The sequence below is a fragment of the Trachurus trachurus genome, assembly GCF_905171665.1.
Source record: "Trachurus trachurus genome assembly, chromosome: 1".
NCBI lineage: Eukaryota > Metazoa > Chordata > Actinopteri > Carangiformes > Carangidae > Trachurus > Trachurus trachurus.
In genome coordinates, this window is record NC_139891.1 from 19821750 (window position 1) to 19844485 (window position 22736).

A 22736-nucleotide genomic window follows, 5' to 3' on the forward strand; every position below is an offset into this window, starting at 1 on the left:
GGATGAACTGATTATAATTAAGTGGTCAAAGGTCAATGTCACAATGGCCTCACAAAACATATTTTTGGGCCGTAACTAAGAGTTTTCTCACTAATTATTACACAATTTAACTCTAGTGTTTAACCAGATAAAATAAAAAGGTCAGCTGTCACATCATAATGTAAACTCTGTTCAAGACTCAGCAGTGGAGCTAAGGAAGGAGAGACTGTGACCATGTCCCTTAGGTATGTTCCCTATGTAATTCCTAATAATGATATCAACAGATGATGAACAGTATAAATAGTATTGTAAATACTATAGTGATAGAGAATGAGGCTTGTTGAGGTTAGTTGAAAAAAGAAAATCCGAACTCCAGAATGTCACTTTATTCATGCATAGTACATTTCACACACTTTATTTGCACAGACATGTAGGGTATGAAGAGATATAAAATGTGAAGTTCTGTAGGAGGTTAGTGTCGGAGGTCAGTGGTGTAAAATATGGAGGTACACTTGGATCTGGAGAGACCAGAGCACCACAAAAGGGGTCTCAGACTCTGCCAACATGGGATAATATGAATTACAACTACCAACATTTGGTTAATAATGTTTTTTTTTTTACATTAACACATATACACACTTGCATACGTGTTTACTATGTGGGGACCTATTGTTGACACAGTGCATTCCCGTCGCACTGTACTTGATCGATTGCCAAACCCTAAAACCAAGTCTTAGTCCTCAGACAAGTCATTCAAGATTTGGGGGTCCACACACACACAGACACGCATACGTGGGCACACACTCAAAATGAAAATAAAATCGATATTTAGTTTTTAGGAATGTCAGATCTAGGACATGGAGGTAAAAAACACAGACCTAACTGTATGTTCAGATCAGAGGTACGTCAAAGTGACATGAAGTCAGTCAGTCATTAACATCCTGCACAGTCAGAAAGAAATCCAGGCAACTTCGTATTTTGCCTGTTTTGCTGCAGCCAATCAGATTCGAGAACTGCCCTACTCTAAAGAACATAAGTGAACACAAAGATGTCGATGTTCACCCCAAATATAGTGGTGGGTCTCGACATCTTTTCCAACGTGAGCCCATTGCTTGATAAAAATTGGATTTCTGGTCAAAGACAGGCGAACTGAAGCTCAGCCTTTAATCTATTATGTGAAAATGGGAGGGAATTTCATCGTGTCATAGTATGAAAAGTGCTTGGTAAATTTGATGTTGATTGACAAGTCAATTGGTAAAATTTACATTGCTAGTTTAAAAAAAATGTCATGTAACTTACCACTTGTGGTGTAAAGTTTGTCATAACAAACATGCAGAGTGTCAACAGGACACCCGGAGCCTTAGGTCTGAACATACAGTCATCCTGCTCTTCATGTGAAAATCCACCCAGACACGAAAGCGAGAGAGAAGAGAGACAGTCAGCTTCTTACTGAGAGATGAAAAGGCACTCACTATGTTCAGAGTATGTGACCAGCTTAGTTCAGGAAAAATTGTATGAGGTAAATTTACAGCCACTTCACTAAACTCTCAGATGCTGCTTGTCTCTTATGTGATCAGCTGACAATAGGGTAGTCCACAGGTTTGAGAAAACTATAATCCAACAGATGAAGCACATCTGTAACAACTGGTCTACACGACCTGTGGAGATGACATCATCAAGGTTTAATGAATGAATGAACTCACCCCAACAAGTAATATGAAAAGCTCAGACACAAGACAACAGGACTTGAGCAGAGATGAGAATCTGTGGTGGTATTTACAGATGAGTGCAGACTCAGTGCCTGATGGTGGTTTAAGGATGGCATGGCAGTGTCACTCAACAGGCTAATATCGAGTGAACAGCTACATTGAATAAAAACACACCACAGCTGAGTGTTGGTGTTGGTATGGTGGCACTTGGTCTGTCTAATATAGCATCTGTCTGAATATCTGTACATTTATACCACAAGGCTACATGTTCTCCATAATAAACATCAAAGGCTACAGGTGTGTGAGGAGTTATGTGTATGTTTTCTGTTAATAGTAATAGTAACAATAATAGAAGTAGAGGGAATGAGGCCACTGTGAATGGCTAGTGCTGTGCATGTACTACCACACTTAGCACCGAACCCAGTTCATTTGATGGAAGGCCAGTATCCTTATCAGAGGATTTAGTGAGTCCACAATGACACTGACGAACAGATTCGTACAACCTGCCTTGACAGTGTTGACTTGTGAAGAGGCACGTAATCCAAAAGTGAGGTAGCCATTGTTTTCAGCTGTTATCTGTCATACAGCTCCTCTGCTGAAGGCCGTACTGACCTCTCAGGAAAGCTTAGACCCAGAACAGCTATGTCACTGGTGATGCTGGGCGGTCTTTGCCTCTGTCACTGTCACTACAGTTGCTTTAATTATTATTATTCTGGTGAGACCAGAGACCAGGAGGTGTGTTCAAACTGAATATAAAACCAACGTGGATATATACCCTGTCAAGATGGCTCAACAACACAAAGCAGACAGAACATAGTCACACAATTCAGCTACAGTCTAGAGTAAGCTCATGTTATCATATTCAATAAAACTAAATTATATTTCCCACCATGTGTCTTTATTTTTCCAAAAAAGAGCTGTTCGTCAGCTCTTATGCCGAGTCCCCCTAATGACGTAATCATATATAAATATAGTTGCCATATTTGGGCTGGAGTTGCCTCTAGGACTGAACATGAAGCCAAAACTCCAGTTTGTCTAATGACCACTAGAGTTTGTCTCTAACTGTGAGTCGTTGCTCATAGACTCCCATGTTAAAATGTCATGTCAACAGTTTTGGTCTCTATTGCTAATTTACTTCTTCATGAGAACTGTATGGGTAATTATGGGCGGTGCTGATATCGGGTGGGTGGACTAACAATACTTAATACTCATCAACAGTTCAGCGATTTATCTGTTTGCACGAAAACCAGTTAACTGGCCATCGAAAAACTTGAACAAATAGAACTGACAAAGCTCAGAAAAATTCTCCACTGGATTAAAATTAGACATTCATCAACCAGAGCTACCATGTGACTATAATTTAACAACTTTTTTGCAAAGATATGGGAGGGCTTCTACCATTTAGCCAATACCAGTTGTCCCTGTGTATGTTGTTATTTTTCTTATATAACTTATATATAACCATTTAAATTTTATTAAGGCTTCAAGTTACGTATAATTGAGGGTGTGGCCTCATATGCCGCCACATACTCTTCAGAAACCTGTGCGTGACATCAGAGGCTACATTCATCTTTATTTACAGTCTATGACTGGACTGTATGCAGACGCTACTAAATAGTCCTATATACCATTAAAGCTGTGTGTCAATTCACAGGCTGTAAGAGGTAAGTAATAACCAAAGCTATTGCTCAGCACAGCCCCTGTTTCTACCCATCTGCAACCTCTGGTCAAGTCTATGGACTGTTTACAATGCAAAGACCATGAAAACACTTCACCTGCCAAATTTGAGACAAATATTTCCTCTGTGTTTAGGCTGAACACACCTCAGGGCTCCTAATTTGTCTGTGAATATATCTCTCTCTCTTCCGTCTGCTGGCCGTTACTACTGACTGAGCGGCTTTTAGTTGCCTCCTGGTTTCCTTTTGGTGCTCCAAAACTCTGACTTTTGGGGAAATGTCAAGTACTTTTTTTCTGGGTTCCTCAGTTTCCTGGCACAGTACGTCAAAAGTCAGCTCTTACTAGTGTAAAACAATAAAAACAAAAAAGAATAATAGAAAAAAAGACATAACGCGATTGGACTCCTGGACTGAAAAACACAACCATGTGTTAATGAAATCTGTAAAAACTGAAACTAGTAAAGTCGAGTCAGCCCTGTCGTTGAGATTTACTAATCATTTCTCTGATCAACACTGTCCTTTGTCTCCTCGCCTATGGAAGTGGGTTATTGGTCTCCAAATAACTGACTCCTACTCACTGAGGGCCACACCACTGATCCGTTTGTTCAGACTAATAACTCATTGTTTCCAACAAGGGAAGGAGGCAAAGAAAAGAATCTAATGTCCAAATGTTCGCCTTTGTTCCCACTTAGCACAGTTTTGCGTCTCTAATTTGCTCTGTGCTTTAGATAGTGGAAACCCTGACAGAGGGGTAATGGGGCAGTCTAACATCAATGGGGGGAGAGAGGGAGCTGCTCCAGAGGTCAGTGTCCCTACAAGAAGTTGGGGGCGGATGCTCCTTCGACGTTGAACTGGTAGCTTGAGGAGTTGGGGGGCCCAGTGGGAGCAGCAGTGGGAGCAGCAGCCTGAGGACAGCAGAGACAGGGACAGAGGAAGTCAGCAGCCAATCAGCAGACAGGAAACACGATTCTTTACTGATGTCTGTCTCTCTGGTTCCTTCCTCTCCAGATACAAAACACATCCCCCTCCCCCACGTCACACACACTCATCCAGGGAAGTTTTCTGGGTGGGCAGGGGAGTGTGTCAGTGAGAGGGAGACCACCAGAGAGAAACACCAAAGAGAACTAAATTTCAGCTTTTTAATTAAAGGGATAGTTCAACATTTTGGCAAATTGGCCCATTGCCATAATCGCTATAGTCATAGCAGTAGGTTCATTACCTTTAATTGTCGGTGCAAGCTATTTTTAGAACGGCAGAGCAGAGCGGCGGGCTGCTCAGAGCTACGCTACGGAGGCTCATGGGATTTCTTGGTTTCCCTCATCAAACTCATCAAATACACAATCCAACAACTCCAAAACGCTCTCGTGGACAAGTTGTGACCTGCACATTCACCACACTATGAGATAAAAGCGTAACGTTATGAGGCAGAGTTGTTTTAGAAGTAAATTCATGCAAAACCGCTGATGCGTGTCAGGGACAGTTTTCAGCAAGCAGTCTCTGTATTTACCTCGAAAACAACTCTGTCTCATAACGTTCCATTATTATTTCATAGCGTGGTGATTGTGCAGGTCACAAGCGTTTTGGAGTTTTTGTATTTGATGAGTTTTAGCCTCCGTAGCATAGCTCTGAGCAGCCTGCCGCTCCTCTCCGCCGTTCTAAAAATAGCTTACACCGACAATTAAAGGTAACAAACCTACTGCTATGACTATAGCGATTATGGCAATGGGCCAATTTGCCAAAATGTTGAACTATCCCTTTAAGTGAAAACACAACTAGTCTGAATGTATCATGGCTGACTCCTACAATCAAGTTGTTGACTCACAGTTGGGTCATATGTCAGAGTGTGTTGTGTTAGTGAAAAGCGATGTGCGTTTCATTAGTGTATGAAACCTGACTATAATCCACGACTGTAAGTTTTGAATAAAGCGCTCAATGCTCGGCTCTCAGCTGAGCTCACATGCCTCCAACTGTTATAGAAAGAGCAACAGGTGGCGCACAGACTGTCACCAGCAACTGACTACGAGATTGAGAGTTTGATCTGCAAAGCAGTGCTGAACCGACTCCAGATAATCAGCTGAACATGACGGCTGCGGAGCGAGGTTTAGGTTCTCTGCAGCAACATTTCATTAAGGCTTTAATGGTTCATTTATGTGTGTCCTGTCAGACTGGTGTCCTTTCAGCTGGATGTGTGAAAAGAGGAGAAGGTCTGCCTGTAGGGAGCTAGCTTTTCACCCACCCCATCCCTGCAGTGTGTGTGTGTGTGTTAGAGCTTAGATCGGGCCCAAATAATCAAGCCCGACTCATACCGAGCCCGTGCACGTTGTGTCCGAGACCGGCCCGGCCCGACACATTAACTGTAATTATGAGCCCGAGCCCGATTTAAACCCGACATTTTTTTATCTTTTTTAAATTCGTGGGCTGTTAAAATTCGACGGCGGCACTGTCCAGGGTCCTCAGTCATGCAGCACATCTCTGCCAGCAGCTGCTGCACCCTCCACACCTCCCACTTTCCATCAAAGGTGCTCAAACCTAATTCTCCTGACTTTCTCGAACTCCATGTTGCTCAGCTGCTGCTGCACGAGCAGACCGGTGATGCATGCAGTCAGTGTGTGGCGTGCGCACCGCTGCTGCACGTGAAGGAGACGTGATGCTTTTTTTTTTTTTAACTGTGTGCAACATGGCACACTTCCATTACGTGCAGGCTTTATTATATATTGCTGATTATGGTATAGTTTTCTGCCCACCTCATTGGGCTAATAAAGTCATGAAAAAAATCAACACACAAATGCTTGATCAAAGGCTGGGCATGCCGGCTCGGATATTGATGTGAAATGTCGGCCCCGGGCCGGGTTCGGGCTCGGGCTGAGAATCTAAACTCTAGTGTGTGTGTGTGTGTTTGTGTTACCTACCTCTGGTGCGGCATTCAGCAGGGGGTCGGCAGGTGAGGGAGCCATGTTCTCCATCTTCATTTCCTCTTTAACAGGTTCACCTGCTGCGGGTGGAGGACTGCTGTACATGACTGGAGCATAACCCTACACAGACACACACACACACACACACACACACACACACACACACACACACACACACACGATTTAGGTGACAGTCACCAAATCTGGCAAAATTTAACACTATACATAACTGTATATACACACAGGTGGCTGTGGATGAAGACATAGAGTGGGAGTGGGTTGTCGACTAATCAGAGGGTCAGTGGTTCAAACCTCGTCCAGTCATGTTAAAGTTACTACTGAACCCAACCTACTGAATCATTGGTCTGTGAATGTGTGTTCTAGAAAAAAAGCGCTCTGTATAGGAAAAAGCAGAGTATGAATGTGTGTGTTGTGACTGGTAAAGTAAAATGCTTTGAATAATGCAGCTCATTTACTTATACAAACAAGAAATGTGAGCATGTGTACAAAGGCAACTGGGGCTAGTATAAAGACACGGGCATCAGAGCAAATACTCATCTATATTTACAATATGTTTATATTTTTCATGCCCGACTGATTTGGGCAGTGGTGCTGAGGAGAACGAGTCAGAACAAGTCTTGGATGTACGGGAAACACACATTTTCACGGTGTTTGCTGCAGAAGTGTCAGCTTTCTTTCAGACACACAACCTCCGAAGTCTCTGAGACTCTGAGCTGAAGCAGCTGAAAGGTCAAAAGGTGAAATGACCCCAGCATTCCTCTAGAAGATTCCTCTCGGTTAAAGGTTATACCATTGGAGCTCCAGGTCCGGGTGGGTACTGGCCCGGTGGTGGACCGTTCCACTGCGGGCCCGCGGGGGGCATCATGGCTGGACCAGCTGGGGGGTAGGTGGGGTTCTGGGGTGGGTAGGCTGGATTAAAACCCTGCAGGGGCAGACAGGGAACCAGAACATGCTGAGTCCAGAAAAACACAAATCCTTGACTCCACTTATATTCAGGAAAGGAGGCTTGTAGTGATACTTACTGGGGAGGGTGGGGGGCCATTCCAGGGGGCTGGGCCTGTGGCTGCAGGAGGTGGATGGACTGCGGGACCCTACATACACACACAGACACACACAGTGTACACAAGACAAAAAAAAACACTTACACATTGTACAGTCTAGGAAAACAGTGACACACATGCACTACTGCACACTGACCAGCTACATGGTCAGTAAGTTGTAATGGAGGAAGTGTGTGTGTGTGTGTGTGTGTGTGTGTGTGTGTGTGTGTGTGTGTGTGTGTGTGTGTGTGTGTGTGTGTGTGTGTGTGTGTGTGTGTGTGTGTGTGTGTGTGTGTGTGTGTGTGTGTGTGTCGCAGTGTGTTCTGTACCATGGACGGGTCGGGGCCGTGGAAGTAAGCCTGCAAATGACACACAACACAAATAGGATTTCATTTAGTAACAGATCAAGTGCAAATTCTCTCACATTCACACGACACATGGACAATAAATAAGAGAAACGAGGAGGAGGAGGGTCTCACCGCCCCTGGCTGTCCAGGAGAGCTGTAGGGAGGTAAGGGACCAACAGGACCACTGGGGGGTGTGTGGACTACTCCTGGGGAAGACTGCAGAGAAACAGAGAGACAGACAACCACACAGAAGACTGATAAGGGGTTGATTATTTTCTTTGATTAAAGATGTTTACTCATTTACAATGATATTAGACACTGATGATGTTGCAAAAGCAATGGAGGAACAGACGCACAGGAAACAACCATCCCAGTTTAACCTGCATCGCGCGAGACTTTGTATAACAGCTTAGTTTACAAACATGTCAGCATTCTTGAAGCAAACAAACACCTCAGTGTATGTTTGAATAGCCATCTGACGTTGTCTGTGAAAAAAATTGCGGTTCTGTGGGATGTAAACAGCCTAAGATCCGTCCGCTCCCATTATACGCTGCTGTGGCGATGCAGGGACAGACAGAACTACTGCAGAACAGGAGCAATTAAAAAGAAAATCTTCAGATTCATTCTTTTAGACCTAAAATATTAGGAAACTAAAGCCCCAGGTTAAATTTGCCTGGAGTTGTCCTTTAAGCTCTGTGAATGTGAAATATTAAGGTTTGGTGCCCAGACTCAGGGAAACAAGAGACTAACATTTTTTCATTTTCTGGCATGTCTGTAATCCATTCAAACCATGTCTTTTGATTTATGCTTCAGATGTATTTGTGTTTTTGTCCAGATGGAGACTTGGGGGTCTGGACCAACGGTTAGTACCTGTAGTGTTGCAGTGGTGCTGGCTTTGTTCTTCTTGAAAATCTTTTTCCGACAGCAGCAGCAAATTCCAGCTGGGATACCCAGCAGCAGGAGCAGAGCCATGAGAGGGTTTGCCTTGACAGTATCATGCTTGTCTGCAGAGGGAAAAGGGAAAACAAAAGGGTGGGAAAATAGGCCAGAATCACCTTTTGAATAAAAATGTACATTATGACGCTGAGACACTTATTGGACATCGATTTATGGCCCAATAGCTGAACTCAGTAAAAATGTTTCATGTGCCTTTACTTGCAGTATGTATTAAGTAATAATAATATGTAATGCTCCGGCATCAGCATTGCCTTCATAGATCCCAGTGGAAAAGCCAGTCATATATTGGGAATAGCCCACGTGGGAACCTTCAGCTCTCAGCCGTGGTGGATTTCGTTTCGATGGCAGCAAGATAAGCTGATGTGTAAAAGTAGTTACTTAACTTCACTTTCCTAATACCAATCAATCAGTGTTCAAAAGGAATGAGGTCACCGGCCTGTCTGCTCTCAGGGTCAATATACAAGCATCTGACAGATATATAGTATATTTATATAAAAAAAAAGAAAAGAAAAAGAGTTGATTTCTGTAACTTTAGCTCAAGGAAAAAAAATAAAAAGCTAACGCACACAGGAACATACACTCGTGTTCTCATACAGACATGAAATGAAATGGTCAAGTTTGCTTGTTTGTTCATTTAAACTTGCACCACAGGACCTTTTCCTGATTAATAAGCTTTATTCCTGTCATTTGTTCACATATTTTGTTGACTTAATATATACATTTGAATCATGTTTGGATATGCTTACACTGGATTGTATGGTGTTCTACTAAAATGTCAATATAATGTACAATAATATCGATAACCGTGATAATCTGGTCTCTAATATCACGTCAAATGTCAAATTTCCTAATATACACACATCATTATACATATAGACACTGTAGACATCATATTCTCTTCATTTGTATGTCTCTTTAAGTTTACAGTGTATGATCTGTCCATTATGAATATACATCGTGTTTTTGTTGTCCAAAGAAAAAGAAGAGTTTATCTGTGCAATCAGCTCTCCTCCTGCTCACTGATAGACACACAAACATATTATGGACCAAACTGAAGCTGATCCTTCAAAGGAATGAAAAATAAATCAAGAGATCGAAACGGGGACTCACCTGTCAGGTCCATCCTGGTATCGGACACCAACCGACCCTTTCTGTCCGTCAGGTAGTAATGTCCCTCATCACTGGTGTTAACGTTCATGATCTCAATTTGTGACCTGGCATGAACCCGGTCAAAGTATTCGGGAAGGTCCTGGGATACCAGAGAACCATCCCGCACCTAAGGACAAAGAGATAAAGACAAAGAACCTTGTTAAAATGCAATATATTTGATCATGTCTGCTGTAAGAAGTCTGACTTGCATTGTGCCTGGAAACAGGTGTAAACGTGCCAGCAGCTCTAAGTAGCCGGGATCTTAATGAGAATAACTGAGATATTGGATGTAAGCACAGAAGATAAGCACAGAACCTGTATAATCTGATTTTAGATCATGTTTAAATACCAGGTGTAAACACGGTGTCTATTAATTATCATATCCATCCATCATTCTCTTTCTCACCAGTGTGATGTTAGAAGTTGGTGTGGCGAAGACGAGGCCAGCGTCGGCCAGTTGAATGCCCTCCAGTGAGATGTAGAGAGTCTCTCCTGCTACACACTTCACATAGTTATGTCTGGCTGGAAAAGAGAAAAAGAGAGAGAGAATGATTTTTTTTTTTTTTTTGCAATGTTGCCACACTGCAGTAACCAGGTAGAGTTAAGGAAAGACGAAGGCAGATGAAGAGGATTCAATAGAGGAAAAGCCCTGTAGTCTGAGAGGAGTGGATCTCTGACTGAGGTTGTCAGCAGGTGTTCTGATGTCCAAGTACAGACTCAGCATCCACAAATAAGAGAAAAATGATTTTCTCTAAGCTAACTATCTTCCACATGTTCCCCTATTTAGTTTAAAGCAGTACTAAAGAACTTTAAGTTTTGGTTGAGTTTGGCGGTGCCAGTGGCCCAAAGCGGTAGTGTTTTGCCTGAAGGAAGACTCCATTTCCCATGAGCACTAGCGCGTAGCGCCGCGTTCAGACTGCCAGCCAAAATCCGATTTTTAGCCCATCCAGATTGGAACCGGATAGCTCTTTTTAAATCTGAACAGTCCCAAATCACATGAAATCCGATTTTTGCAAAACGGATCGAAACCACCTCCAGGAGGTAGTTTCAGATCGCATTTGGACAGATGCGTTTCAGTCTGAACAGCTCCAAACACTCAGATCGGTTTTGACTGTCCGTGACGGCGACGTCTCGCTCCCAGCTCTGGGGTGCTGGAGTTTCCTGTCTCTGTGGCCACACACACACCAGTCTCTGGTACACGTACACGTACACACACACACACACACACACACACACACACACACCAGGCGGGCTGAGGTTGAAACTAGCGGGGTAGTGCGGCTGCAGCACCGGGCAGATCACCGTGCTGCAGCGAGACCGCCGCGTCCGCGAGGCATCGTCTGTCACATACGGCGTAGCCTCCGCTCCGACGTCAGATGGGTCAATAATGTGGCCCAGTCTGAACAGAGCCAAATGCGATTTGGACACTTGCTAAAAACAGTGTGGACAGTCAGCCCTAAAAATCGGATATGAGAAGGAATCAGATTTGAATCAGATTTGCCTGCAGTCTGAACGCGGCCCTAGTAGCGGCGTAAACATCCTGATCTCCCGGTGCATGGAAATTAACAGAAGACGTCCAAACTAAGTTTCTGTTACCAGCGGATCATTTCACAGTAAACACACATACACAATCCGACGGAAAGGTACCGCATTGCTGCTCCCTCCTCGTCGTGACTCGCGAAAGTGAAAGTGAAACTTAAGTGAGAGCCGGGTTCCTGCCATGCTCCTCAAAGCTGCTTAGTGCCAGTGAAGGCGATACAGACCCCCTCAGACCATGACAGAGGTGTCATTCAACCTGTTGTAAGTTGATGTACCATCACAAAAGTTATGAAAATATTCTATGAAGGTTGAAAAGTTCCTTAGTGTTGGTTTAAGTTTCCCTGTTTTATTTTGAAAATCCTTTCTCTTCCTGCACTCTTGTGTTTCCCGCCTTTAATCAGCACCTGCTCGGCCCTAATATGTTGCACCTGTGTTTCATTGTCTTCCCTTTATCCGTGTATTTATTACTCTCTGTTCTACGCTCCTGTTGCCAGTTCATCTCATCCTCCGTGGTTCTCCTCTGTTTCCTGATCCTCGTGAGTTCCCAGCTGTGTTTCTTTTCTAGTTCTTCTGATTTACTTTGGATTTTCTGATTTTTGGTTGTAGCTACTTGTGTGTTCAGAAATCTTTTGGTCTTGCCCCTTTTTTGTTTTCATAGATTTCCTTTTTTTTCCCGTCACCTTGTGTTCTTTGCATTTGGGTCCTATGTGTCTTTCCCTCAAATCATGGCAGACTGTTTTTTTTGCAAATTTTGACAACTAGGCTACACTACACTACAAACTACAACACTACACATGAAAACTTGAAAACCTGGGTAAGCTTGGCTTGACATGATGCAGGTTTTCTAGTAAAGCGTTCCTGATCTGAAAGCAGCTTGTGGTAGATGATTTTAGCTAATGTTGGCAAACTATAGATGTCTCAAGGAAATTCCAATCGCTCGCATCTGACCAGGCTGGGACTGGACATGAACTGATGAAACCTCTTGGATGAGAGGTGAAACGTCTTCTAAGACAAATAACCAAGTCCAGTTGTGTTTGATTGAAATTTCCTTGCGATAACTATGACCTGGATGAATGAGAATATTCACAGGCTCCAAACTGGATACTGCTGTGTCGGTGACATTACAGAGTCATTTAATGGACTTTATGACCCTGCTCTCCTCGTGCTACTGTTTTCAACACCTACCATTATACTGTCACTGGCTGGTATTCAGCAGATGTTGTGGCCATATGCAACTATACTCTGTTGCTGAACGTGGTTTCCTGCAGGCAGGTGATGATAGTTGCTCGCCTTAAGCTTTACCCACCATTGCAGCTTACAATAGACAAGGTGAGAATACGTCCCATGAGCAGGACTGGAGGCTACGGTAATTTATAGGAAGTGATGACACGATCTAGCTGGATTGGGACTAGCTGGTTAACAACTGTTGGTGAGTCAAGGGAGGAAGTTTGATGCTGAACTCACAACGTTAGCTCCTCTACAGAACCTACAGTTCTTAGTATCCAAGGCTAATCGACCTCGTTGTTACTCACGTGTGACAGCCACTTGAAAAGCAGAAACCTCATTCCTCCAGAAGTCTCTCTCAATGTAGGTCCCCTGGTCCTCATAGGTCACCTGTTAAAACCCCACAAATACACTGTGAGGACCAGGATCATGTAAGATGTGTTCAGCTTTGGACAACTGATAGAAATGAATGGGGAAGGACAGAAGTGCAACACTTTCACATCAAGCACCATCTTTTTCCTGCGCAATTCATCAAGTGATTGTATGTACAGAAAAACAAAACAAATGTATCTGGTTACCTGGTCCATATACCAGCGTCGGTCATTTCCTGAGCCCGAAACCCTGCCTTTGAGCAGCCTGGGGAGGACAGATCAGTGCATCAGTTACAACAGCACTGGAAATAAGTTCTGTCCACAAATGCAGCGTGATGTGTCCCCGAGTGTTTCTCACCTATGGCTTTTGCCTTTCTCCCAGTACACAAGCACCTTGTTGGGCTCATATGCTGGGATGAACTCCAGCTTCTCCGCATTCCTGGACAGGTAGATCTTCAGCTGGCGACCATGGGCTAAACGCTCACTGTCACGGGTTGGATAGGACTCTGTGACAAAATGCAGGAGCAGAAACTAAATGACCAAACAAACACGCCTGTACGGGCCCCACTGTCGGTAGTTGTGGGTTTACTGTGGGACAGCGTACACTAATCCCATGTGGGCCCCACACAGGTTTGTCCACACGGTGCTCACAGCAGTTTTGCCCTTTTGGGACTCACTGAAGGTTTTCTGTGGACAACCCAACATGTTCTTACCCACAGAGCCATCATGGGCCTCCTGTTTTAGCCTTTATGGGGCCCGCAGCAGTTTTTCCACTCAGAGCCCTATTGAGGGTTTTCAAAAACCCTTGGTAGGGCTCCAAGGGGCCAAATCCTCTCAGCCAAAACTTCAGAAAGTGCACTTTGGGACGCCACCTGGGCTCAATTGTGTGGGCCTTGGTGGTGCTACAGTATGTGGCCCACAGTGGGCTGCCCACAGCTGGACATGTTTGCTGGGGAGGGCCCTCGGCTAATGGCTCCTTTACAGCAGCATTATTCTGGGTCTTGCAACAACAGCTATTACAAAATGCAACGTTGATCCTGTATAGACACATCATGTCTTTATCACTTAAAGCAGAAGTGAGTGATATATTTGTGTTAATATAAGTCTTAAATAGTTATATCTTCCGACAGCAATCACTTACATAGAGTGTTTGGACTGAAACACGGGTCTCTCAGTCCCTCTGCTCTGCTCTGAGCCGAAGAGAAAACATTTATCGTATCCTACAGTTTTTATCCAATGAGGAGAGAGAACGGCATGCAGGGCTGTGTGTGCAGCCAAGGAACGCTGTGAATGTGGTGACGTAGCGACGAGGACTGTTATGGTGCGTTCAAGGAAACTCGTATTTTTCCGACCGTGAAGTGGTACCAGTTCGATCTGGTACGAGTTCACCGGTCGGAAGTTACGAGTGGCCGTTATAGTGACTTTCACCGGTAAAACAGGTCGGAAAAACACAAGTGGGTTGCCTGGAACGCTACAAAGTCGTAAGTTGTGACTTGAAGCTGTAATTTACGATTTCAAAAGCCTGCCTGGAACGCAGCATTAGCGAAAACGACCGGATCACTCACTTCTGCTTTAAGCTAAATGAAAAGTTGTTAAACCAGATTTTTTGCATGCACAGAACAAGAGACACATAAGGTGAGACCTGGTTCACCTTGGTGGAATGCAGTTGACGCATGTGTGTGCAAGCGTCACATCTCTACACATCACATTTCACCACTGGCTTTTATGAAACCGGTAATGGCAAAGAGTTGCACTTGCACTATAGTACTGTTGAAAAATCTGTTGTTTTTTTACTTTCTCACGTGTTAAGAGTTTACCATTCTCAGTTTGTGTATCAACCTATACTACACTAGGCTAGGCAAGGCAAGGCAAGGCAAGGCAAGGCAAGGCAAGGCAAGGCAAGGCAAGGCAAGGCAAGGCAAGGCAAGGCAATTGTATTTGTATAGCCCGTTTTTACAAACAGTTTGTCTCAAAGGGCTTTACATGGCATCGTAACAACATCCTCTGCCCTTAGACCCTCACATCGACTGAGGAAAAACTCCATGGAAAACCCTTTTAACAGGGAAAAATCGGAGAAACCTCAGGGTGAGCAACAGAGGAGGGATCCCTCACTCAGGACGGACAGACGTGCAATTAGTTGTTACATACAAGAAAACAGTTTACAGTTTACACTACATGTCTGTGTTCAGTTACAGAGTCTGAATGAGATGATACTCACCCACACTGAGGGCAGCAGCCAGCAGGACTACAACACACCACAACATCTGTAGACAGGAAGGAGAGTTGATTAGAGATGAAACCCAGCGCCCTGTTATACCTTCCACAATGTAAGGCATGAGGCTGCATCTACAATACAATATTTTCATTTTGAAACTAAATATATCTTGATCCATATCATTTCAGATCTGTACCAGAAGCAATTCTGTGATGTCACGCATGATTTTCTGAGGAGTGATTTGAAGCTCAGAGCAATACAATAAAAAAAATGGTGGGTTCATCATAGAACATTTTCTGTTCCCCTCTTTATTTACAATTCTTTTTTTATTTTATCCCACATAAGACACTCATATAACAAACAAAAGATGGTGGGTTTGCCTGTTTCCAGTTGAGCAGAATGAGTCTGCGGGCTAATAAAGTTGTGAACCTGGCCACAACTTTATTAGACCCCCTCAGGGGGCTGTTCTCCCCTGCAACCCCAAAAATGGCCAACACCGGGTCAGGGTCAAGTACATGCCCAAAGCAGTCTGACAGAGTCTTGAATATAGAAGTCCAATACTGTGACAACTTTGGGCACGACCAAAACATATGTGCCAGTGTGGCTGGGTGAATCTTGCATCGGTCACATAATCCCCTCTTTAAAGTCCCACTCCCGCGACCCTTTTCAGCCATTTTAAAACCAGCTCATTAGCAATGCACATTAGCAATGCACCTCTGGAGGGTGGGCGGAGGCTGCGCTGTTCTGCACCAGCCCAGCCACCTCCTCGCACCCCACCCCCCGCTCGCTGACAGCTGGACATTGTACAATTACAGATTCAGCGCGTTTAGCGTAAAACTCCACACTGGGATTTGATCGCAGACTGGAACATAGTCCTTGCTCATGGTGCAAGCTGCTCTACCAGGTGAGCTATACCTGTTATACCTTGACAGCTACACTGAGCTGTGAAGCCTTTCACCTCTGAGCCAGATGCAAGCGGGGCGGGAGCTTGTAGCACTAGTGCCCTCCCCTGGAGCTGTGACACGTCAGCTCCAGTCTCCCTGAAACTGCCAGTTTGCATCTGCCATTGGTTCACAGCAGTTTGAAGGCAGAAAAACTCAGAAATGCAATTTTGCACTTCCTTTTCTGCTGATATGTGCTCTAACACAAGAAAAATGCCACAGGAACATGTGAAAAGCTCAAAAAACACGATTTTCACGGGAGTGGGTCTTTAAAGAAAAATTGTAATCTATGAAATTTATTTTCATTATGTTTGTAAAATTATTTCTCTTTCATTAACTGGCCTCATGGGATGTGTAAATAGACAGTTTGTACTCATATCATCTTCTTTAGGCTTTTACTTACAAATTATTTTAAGCTGCATGAAGTGACTGCATAATGCAACTCAACATTTGATTTGGAAAAGGAAAAAATAAATCAAGATGATTTATTGTAGATAATTTTAACTCAAATGACAATGAATACCCCTGAAGATTAAGCCTACAGTATAATGAACACATAATGACAATGTGGTGAGGAAGAAAGATGATTTTGATGATGATGACGTCGAGAGATTTAATCTTTATCACATTCAGTTTAAGCCATAAAATTAATAAATATGGAGGCAGTGAGGAACTAACAGCCTGGTGAACTTCTATCAGAGTGAGACACTGCTGCCGCTGTGCACACACTTTACAGAGACCAACAAGTCAAAAGGGTTTGGGGTCAATATTACCTGGATTCACTGATAAGACACTATCAGTGAATACACTAGTATCCTGGTACAATAGTGTCCATCAGTCCAGTCCGTCAGTTTTGATGTAATCGTGTGAACTGCTGCTACTGCTGCAGCTCAACCTCCACTCTCACAGGTCACTGATAAACTTTCCTGTTCAAACATTCACACGTGCCATTCAGAGATAACCTGTGTGTGGGGTTAAAGTAGAGAGCGTCTGCTTGTCCTCTCATTTGATTCATGAGGCTCTTGGGTCATCACAGCTTGAAATTTGGTGAAATAAATGGTTACCACAGATTACCTTTGTTTCACTCATAAGGTTAGAAACTGGATTCAGAGCCAGCAGTCATGCCAGCATTGAGTCAGGGACCTCTGTGCATAGGATACCAGTAGGTACCTGTAGGGATGAGACTACCCTTGTGGGTAGCCTCATCCCTACCGGGCATCCAACCGCAACTTAATTGCACTGATGGCTGCTATAAGCACTTTGCACTTTGCCTACAATTTCTTTTTTGGTGTTCTGTGTTCCTCCATTCTGAATGAGGAGATGTACGTCTGTGTTTTCAATGTTGTCCCCCTGTTGTCCATGTGGCTACTTGTGCGGTGGTGTGTGTGTTGCCTCTGTGCCGTCCAAGAGTTCACCTGTGTCGTTCTATGTCTTTATTTCTCCTGTATTTTACTGTGATCTGTATTTTTCTGCGATCTGTATTTTATTGTGAGTTTTATGTTGGGACTACAGATGGAAATTAGCCCTAGTGGCTAAATATGGTACAACCATCTCTTCTCTATTTTAAAAGTGATTAATGGTATTGTACACTGTCCTGTATTAATAAACTATTTAATAATAATAAAACTATTCATTAATGCAGGATAGCCGATGGCTGTTTAAATGTGACGTGACCCGTGACTCTGCGATGTTTAACCCTCAGGAAAAATACTAAACTATCTCTGGCTGAATGCACTACACTCCCAAAACACACAGGCTGACACAGGCTGACACAGGCTTTCATAAGGTTCAAACTTAGTATCTGATCAGCAGCCATGAGAGCTGGTCCACTTCTCTACATGAGAAAATAAGCTTCACTGCTTCCTATCTTCTCTCCTTTACTTGAGCTGCCTAATGAAACAACGGGAATATCTGTCCCACAATTCCTTGCTGCAGCAACCTTCAAAGCTCTGACCAGTGAAAACATAGAATTCAAATTTTTTTACTTAAAAAAATCATCACTGACTGCAGCAGCATTAAACAGGATTATGAATCGCTTTTGTTGAGAGGTATGAGATGAAGACTGAATTCAGATTAGTCAAATCCAAAGTAAGTCAGTGAAGGCGTTTAAGGTTGATCCAAAGTACCAACTGCTCACATTCACCTCAGTCAAATTTCTCCGTATTTACTGTCAGTAGAAGAAAAAAAACCGATCTTGTGGGGCCTGAGGAAGACGACTCGCCTTCAGTGCCGTCAGTCCACACAGTCTGCACCTGTCTGCCTTAGTGCCTTTCAGCTGCTCCCTTTCTATTCTGAGGCAGCGCTGTGCCTTAATTTAGCAGAGCTGCACCAATAACATTTCTCCAGCTATGCTGCTCTGCACAGTTTAGAGCTGCAACAATTTGTTGTTGTTACAGATAATTTGTTGGCAGTCATGTACAAATAATTCTTTTTGAGGCTGATAATTTAAATACAGTAGAAATATCAATATTAGATGTCCATGTGTTCGTGTTAAAGGATCCATCACCTGGTATTTATATCTGTTTCAGGTGTTGAAGGGGTCTTAAATGCGCATTTTTGAGAAATAATATGCAACATTCACCTCGATTTAGCCCTATTTGAGTACCCAATTTTGCTCTTGCGAGACAAATAGGCGATCTTGTCCTCTGGAAACTTGGGACGGTAGGCTATAGAGTCCCGAGGCAGCACTGCTCCTCTGTCCAATACACACATGAAGCTTCACTTTTCATTCAAACAAACTGATGCAACTGCCACAGTTGTTACATTTCACCAATTAGACCAGCATTTATCTCCTAAAAAGAATTTAAATAAACCTCTAAAAGCCTGCAGGTAAGTTAATTAGCAATTGTTTTCTCCCCCGAGATGACAAGGCAGGCTGGCCGGCCGATCACATTGTGGATCCAAACTTTCTCGCATGAAAAAATATTAAAACTTAATAAAGTGACATAATAACAGCACTACAGCAGGAAATAAGTTTCACAACTACCGCTGCCGGTTGCCATGAACGGCGTGGGCGTGGTTTTCCCATAGACTGTAAAAAGAATTGACGTAGCACCCGTTACGTCACCCATTGGTTTGGGGGAGTCTGTTTTGTGCCTCTACTACGGGGATTTGAACTGTGCCATCTTGGATTTTAGTGGGAGTATAGCCTAGGCTACTTTCCATATTTGGAGAGGTGCGGTGGTTTTCCAGCCGAGAACTCGCCCGCTGAACTCGAAGCAACCAATTAGCAGCCAGTAACTGTCTGCGAACCTGTCACTCAATGTAACCACCCCCCCATTTACGAAACACCCCCCCCCCCCCCCCCCCCAGTGTTCACGGAGGTGGAAACTATCGGTAGAGACCAAAAAAATAAAAGGCACCAGGCTGTAAATATGTTTTTTTAAGCTGTAAAGTCGGCTATTTTAACATGGCGGTCAATGGAGAGTTGCTCACTTCCGGTACCAGCCCCCAGAGGCCGGACAGGAATTGCAGCTTTTTGAACGCGGAAGTGGTCTTCACTTGTAGAACCCACAACTTCCCCCTTGTGTTTTCCCCTATGGCCCCTCCTCGGCTTCTTACTGACGTCAACGGGAAGCCCAGTCGGAAATCACATTTTTTTTCCCCCTCCTGGTGAATTCATGGGGAGGAAGCGAGAGTGAAGTTCTTTGAAAACATGTCAGCTATTGTCAGTGACAGAGAAGATTGAGGTATACATGCAATAACCTGAACCTCCTTTAAGGTTAAGGGTAGAGTCTTGTTTGTATATTAACACTAAGTATTCAAGCCTCACAACCTGTATTTAAAAACTAAGTCTTAAAACCAGCCGTCAGGGCTTCTTTGAATAACAAATCCGTCATTGCACTGAGCCATAGTCCATGTTGGTTGCTGCTGTATTTGGGATTGCTCAGAAAGCAGTGAGCCAATCAGAGCCAAGCTGGATGCCTTTATTGTCCCAAGTGGCCCAGAGCCTCTTGTCTTAAAACTTAAAACTCTAAAATGTAAAGTATTTAATCAATCATCATCTGATCACTCAATCATTTAACTAATTATATCTCTATGAAATCATGATTTCATTCAGCTCTTGTCACAAATGTTGACTCAATTTTGTGTTAATGTTCACTACTGGACACATGCATTACAGGGACAGTGTAAGAAGATATCGCACCTCTAAATCAAATACCAGTAACACATTTGACAGTGAGAAGAACAGAAAACCACCCTAGGAGATGAATCACAGACAGACAGGGCTGGGATGGTGAGTCTGACTCCATCCCAGGCTCCCAGATGTACTCACTCGCATAAAGTGCCAGACATTACTATTATCGTTGATCCATTATCAAAAGCAAACGGATGAAAGAGGTCCATTCACTCACTGCTGCTTGCTCACTTATCATTGATCAAGTCGACCATCAGGCTACCAGGATGTGTGCCTGCCTGTAACGACTGCCTGAGCAACTAATAGCCTATAGTCTCACAGTAGCAGCGTCTTCTGAAGCTTGGCAGTTCTCAGTAGTAAAACTGTGGAGTGAACCAACAAATGTGTACTTTTGTTGCTGTGGTTGCCACGAAAGCAGTCACGACTTAGTGAGGTTAAACACACCGTAAAACAGCTCTCAAAACGCCATTCATTCCTCATTGTTGTATTTCCAGTAAAAACAAGCTGGTAGGGTGTGACTCGCCACAGATATTGATTAAGATTTACAGCAGCTAATAGTGTATAATTTATGTTGAGAACCACCTGTGGTATTGTCAGTAACCGACATCTCAACTGCACTCTGTTGTGGAGGATTTCTGGAGCATTCATTGACAGAGATGCATCCATTATGTCTAATAAAGGGACCACAATTTCTGACAGCATCATGGGGCTAGCCTCGGGTCTTACTATGTTCAATTTCAAATTGGAGAAAGAGTCACCAAAATTCAAGAACATCAAACATTCAAGAAATTGATTTTGACTGGATGGAAAATTAGGACCACCAACAAGAGGATGAGTCACCAAACAAGAGAAAATACAGTGAAACAGAAAAAAAAGAAAAGAAAAACTCATTGACATGAATTTGGTAGGCTATTTATCAAGATAAATGAACAGTTTAATACAGGATTGAAGCTGGGAAAATACACTTCATTTCTTGAGGCCTTTAAGTTAAGTAGTTCCTCAATAGACAGACTTTGGTGTCATAACAACAAATCATGATGGATTAAAGTAGCCTATCCCTGCATGAGAACAGTAGGCGGCTGAAAATATGTAATGCCACAGGAAAGTGTTGATTTCACGGGATGATGAACTGAATATTATAAATAAAACAAACATTTAAAAAGATACTGGATTGTTTCAACACCAATTTTCAAAAGTGTCTGAAACTGATTCTTCCTGATCGTTGCACGCACAGACACATGAAGCTCTGCTGGTGCTTCCTGTCGTCTCAATATGTCTAAGCACCAACCAACCAAAAAACGGACTAGCCCTTTAAAATGTAAAATTGGCACTAAGCCAGCTGGCATTTCCGACCGCACTTGAAAGCCTCACAAGTAGCAGCCATGAGAGGAAGAGGTGGGGTTGATGTCCCCTCCCTAGGAGACCTGATGGCATGTCAGATGCACAAGAAGACAACAAAGGGGTGGAAATCTCTCGGCCTGCACAAACCAGCGGCTTCACACGAAGCTGCAGCGAGGCAATAAAAAAAAAAAAAAAAAAAAAACACTGCAAAGAAAATGTATTTCAAAAAATAAGTCACATCTGTGCAATTATAGCACAAAGAAAAGCCGGAGAAAAGCGTCTGTGCCTTTGTTAAACCCTCCTTCACCAAGCTCCAGGGGTGAGGTGGTCTCTCTGGGGCCCGCAGGAGGGCGGCTCCGCTCGGTGCCACAGCGGTGTCTGCTCCAGGCAGGACCCTCCCGGACCTCCGTCTCCAAGCAGACACACACCCACCCACCCCTCTCTCTCACTAGCAGCCCCACACGGTGGACGTTTGGGAACAAAATGTAACGCGCCTTGTCAAGACCCTCCCCATCCAATTATCTGGTTCCCACCTGCAGCCTTTGGTCGCCGGACACTTACCGCGTGTTTCATCTTTGGGGCTCCGCTCGGGTTAGACTGGGATAACTCCGCTGTTTCTAAAAACCCTCTTGTGTTTAGTGAAGCCGGAGGGTAGAGGGTGGAGGGTGGAGCAGCAGCAGCCGAGCAGTGCTGCCTTCAAGGAGCGTCGGAACGGAAACATGATTATCACTTGACAAAGGGCGCTGATATGTTGTGGACACGGTCGGACAGAAAGTAGCCTAAATTTACTTTAGAACTGGGTGTAGGCTATGCTCGTTTTCATTAGGATATCTGTATTGTAATGTGCATTTTTTTTCCTTTTGGAAACTCTTTAAAAACTTTTGCTTCTTCAGCTACAAATGTTGCACAAAGGCTTAATCAGCTTTGAGTGAAATTCATTCTATTTTCTTTTGTGTAAAACCTCCAACTCCTCCGTCAATCTGTGTTTGTATGGAGAGCCAGAATAAATGGCCCATAGCTAATCCCATTTTTACATCATTTGTGGTAGGCCTGACGTTTAGATCGTTTAGATCTATGTGTAAATTAACATTGTTGCATTGAACTAAGTCCTGTGGTTTTGTTCTGGCTTTGCTCTTACATGAAAAAACTATGGGCAGACCTTAGCAAATGTAGGCTA

At 43.6% G+C, this 22736-nt stretch overlaps 1 protein-coding gene across 1 annotated transcript; it reads right to left on the reverse strand.

Annotated features, from left to right (window-relative positions):
• Positions 1-1932: 1932 nt before the first annotated feature.
• LOC311007532 (uncharacterized protein) lies at positions 1933-22203 on the reverse strand. Its single transcript, XM_084000764.1, has 14 exons — positions 22121-22203; positions 15143-15188; positions 13283-13430; positions 13132-13189; positions 12862-12943; positions 10197-10312; positions 9752-9917; positions 8555-8688; positions 7817-7900; positions 7667-7696; positions 7320-7388; positions 7088-7219; positions 6274-6396; positions 1933-4269 (listed from the first exon to the last, which is right to left on the reverse strand). Exons 1-14 carry the CDS (start codon positions 22130-22132, stop codon positions 4177-4179), a joined length of 1293 nt encoding a protein of 430 aa, XP_083856890.1. The 5' UTR covers positions 22133-22203; the 3' UTR covers positions 1933-4176.
• Positions 22204-22736: the final 533 nt, after the last annotated feature.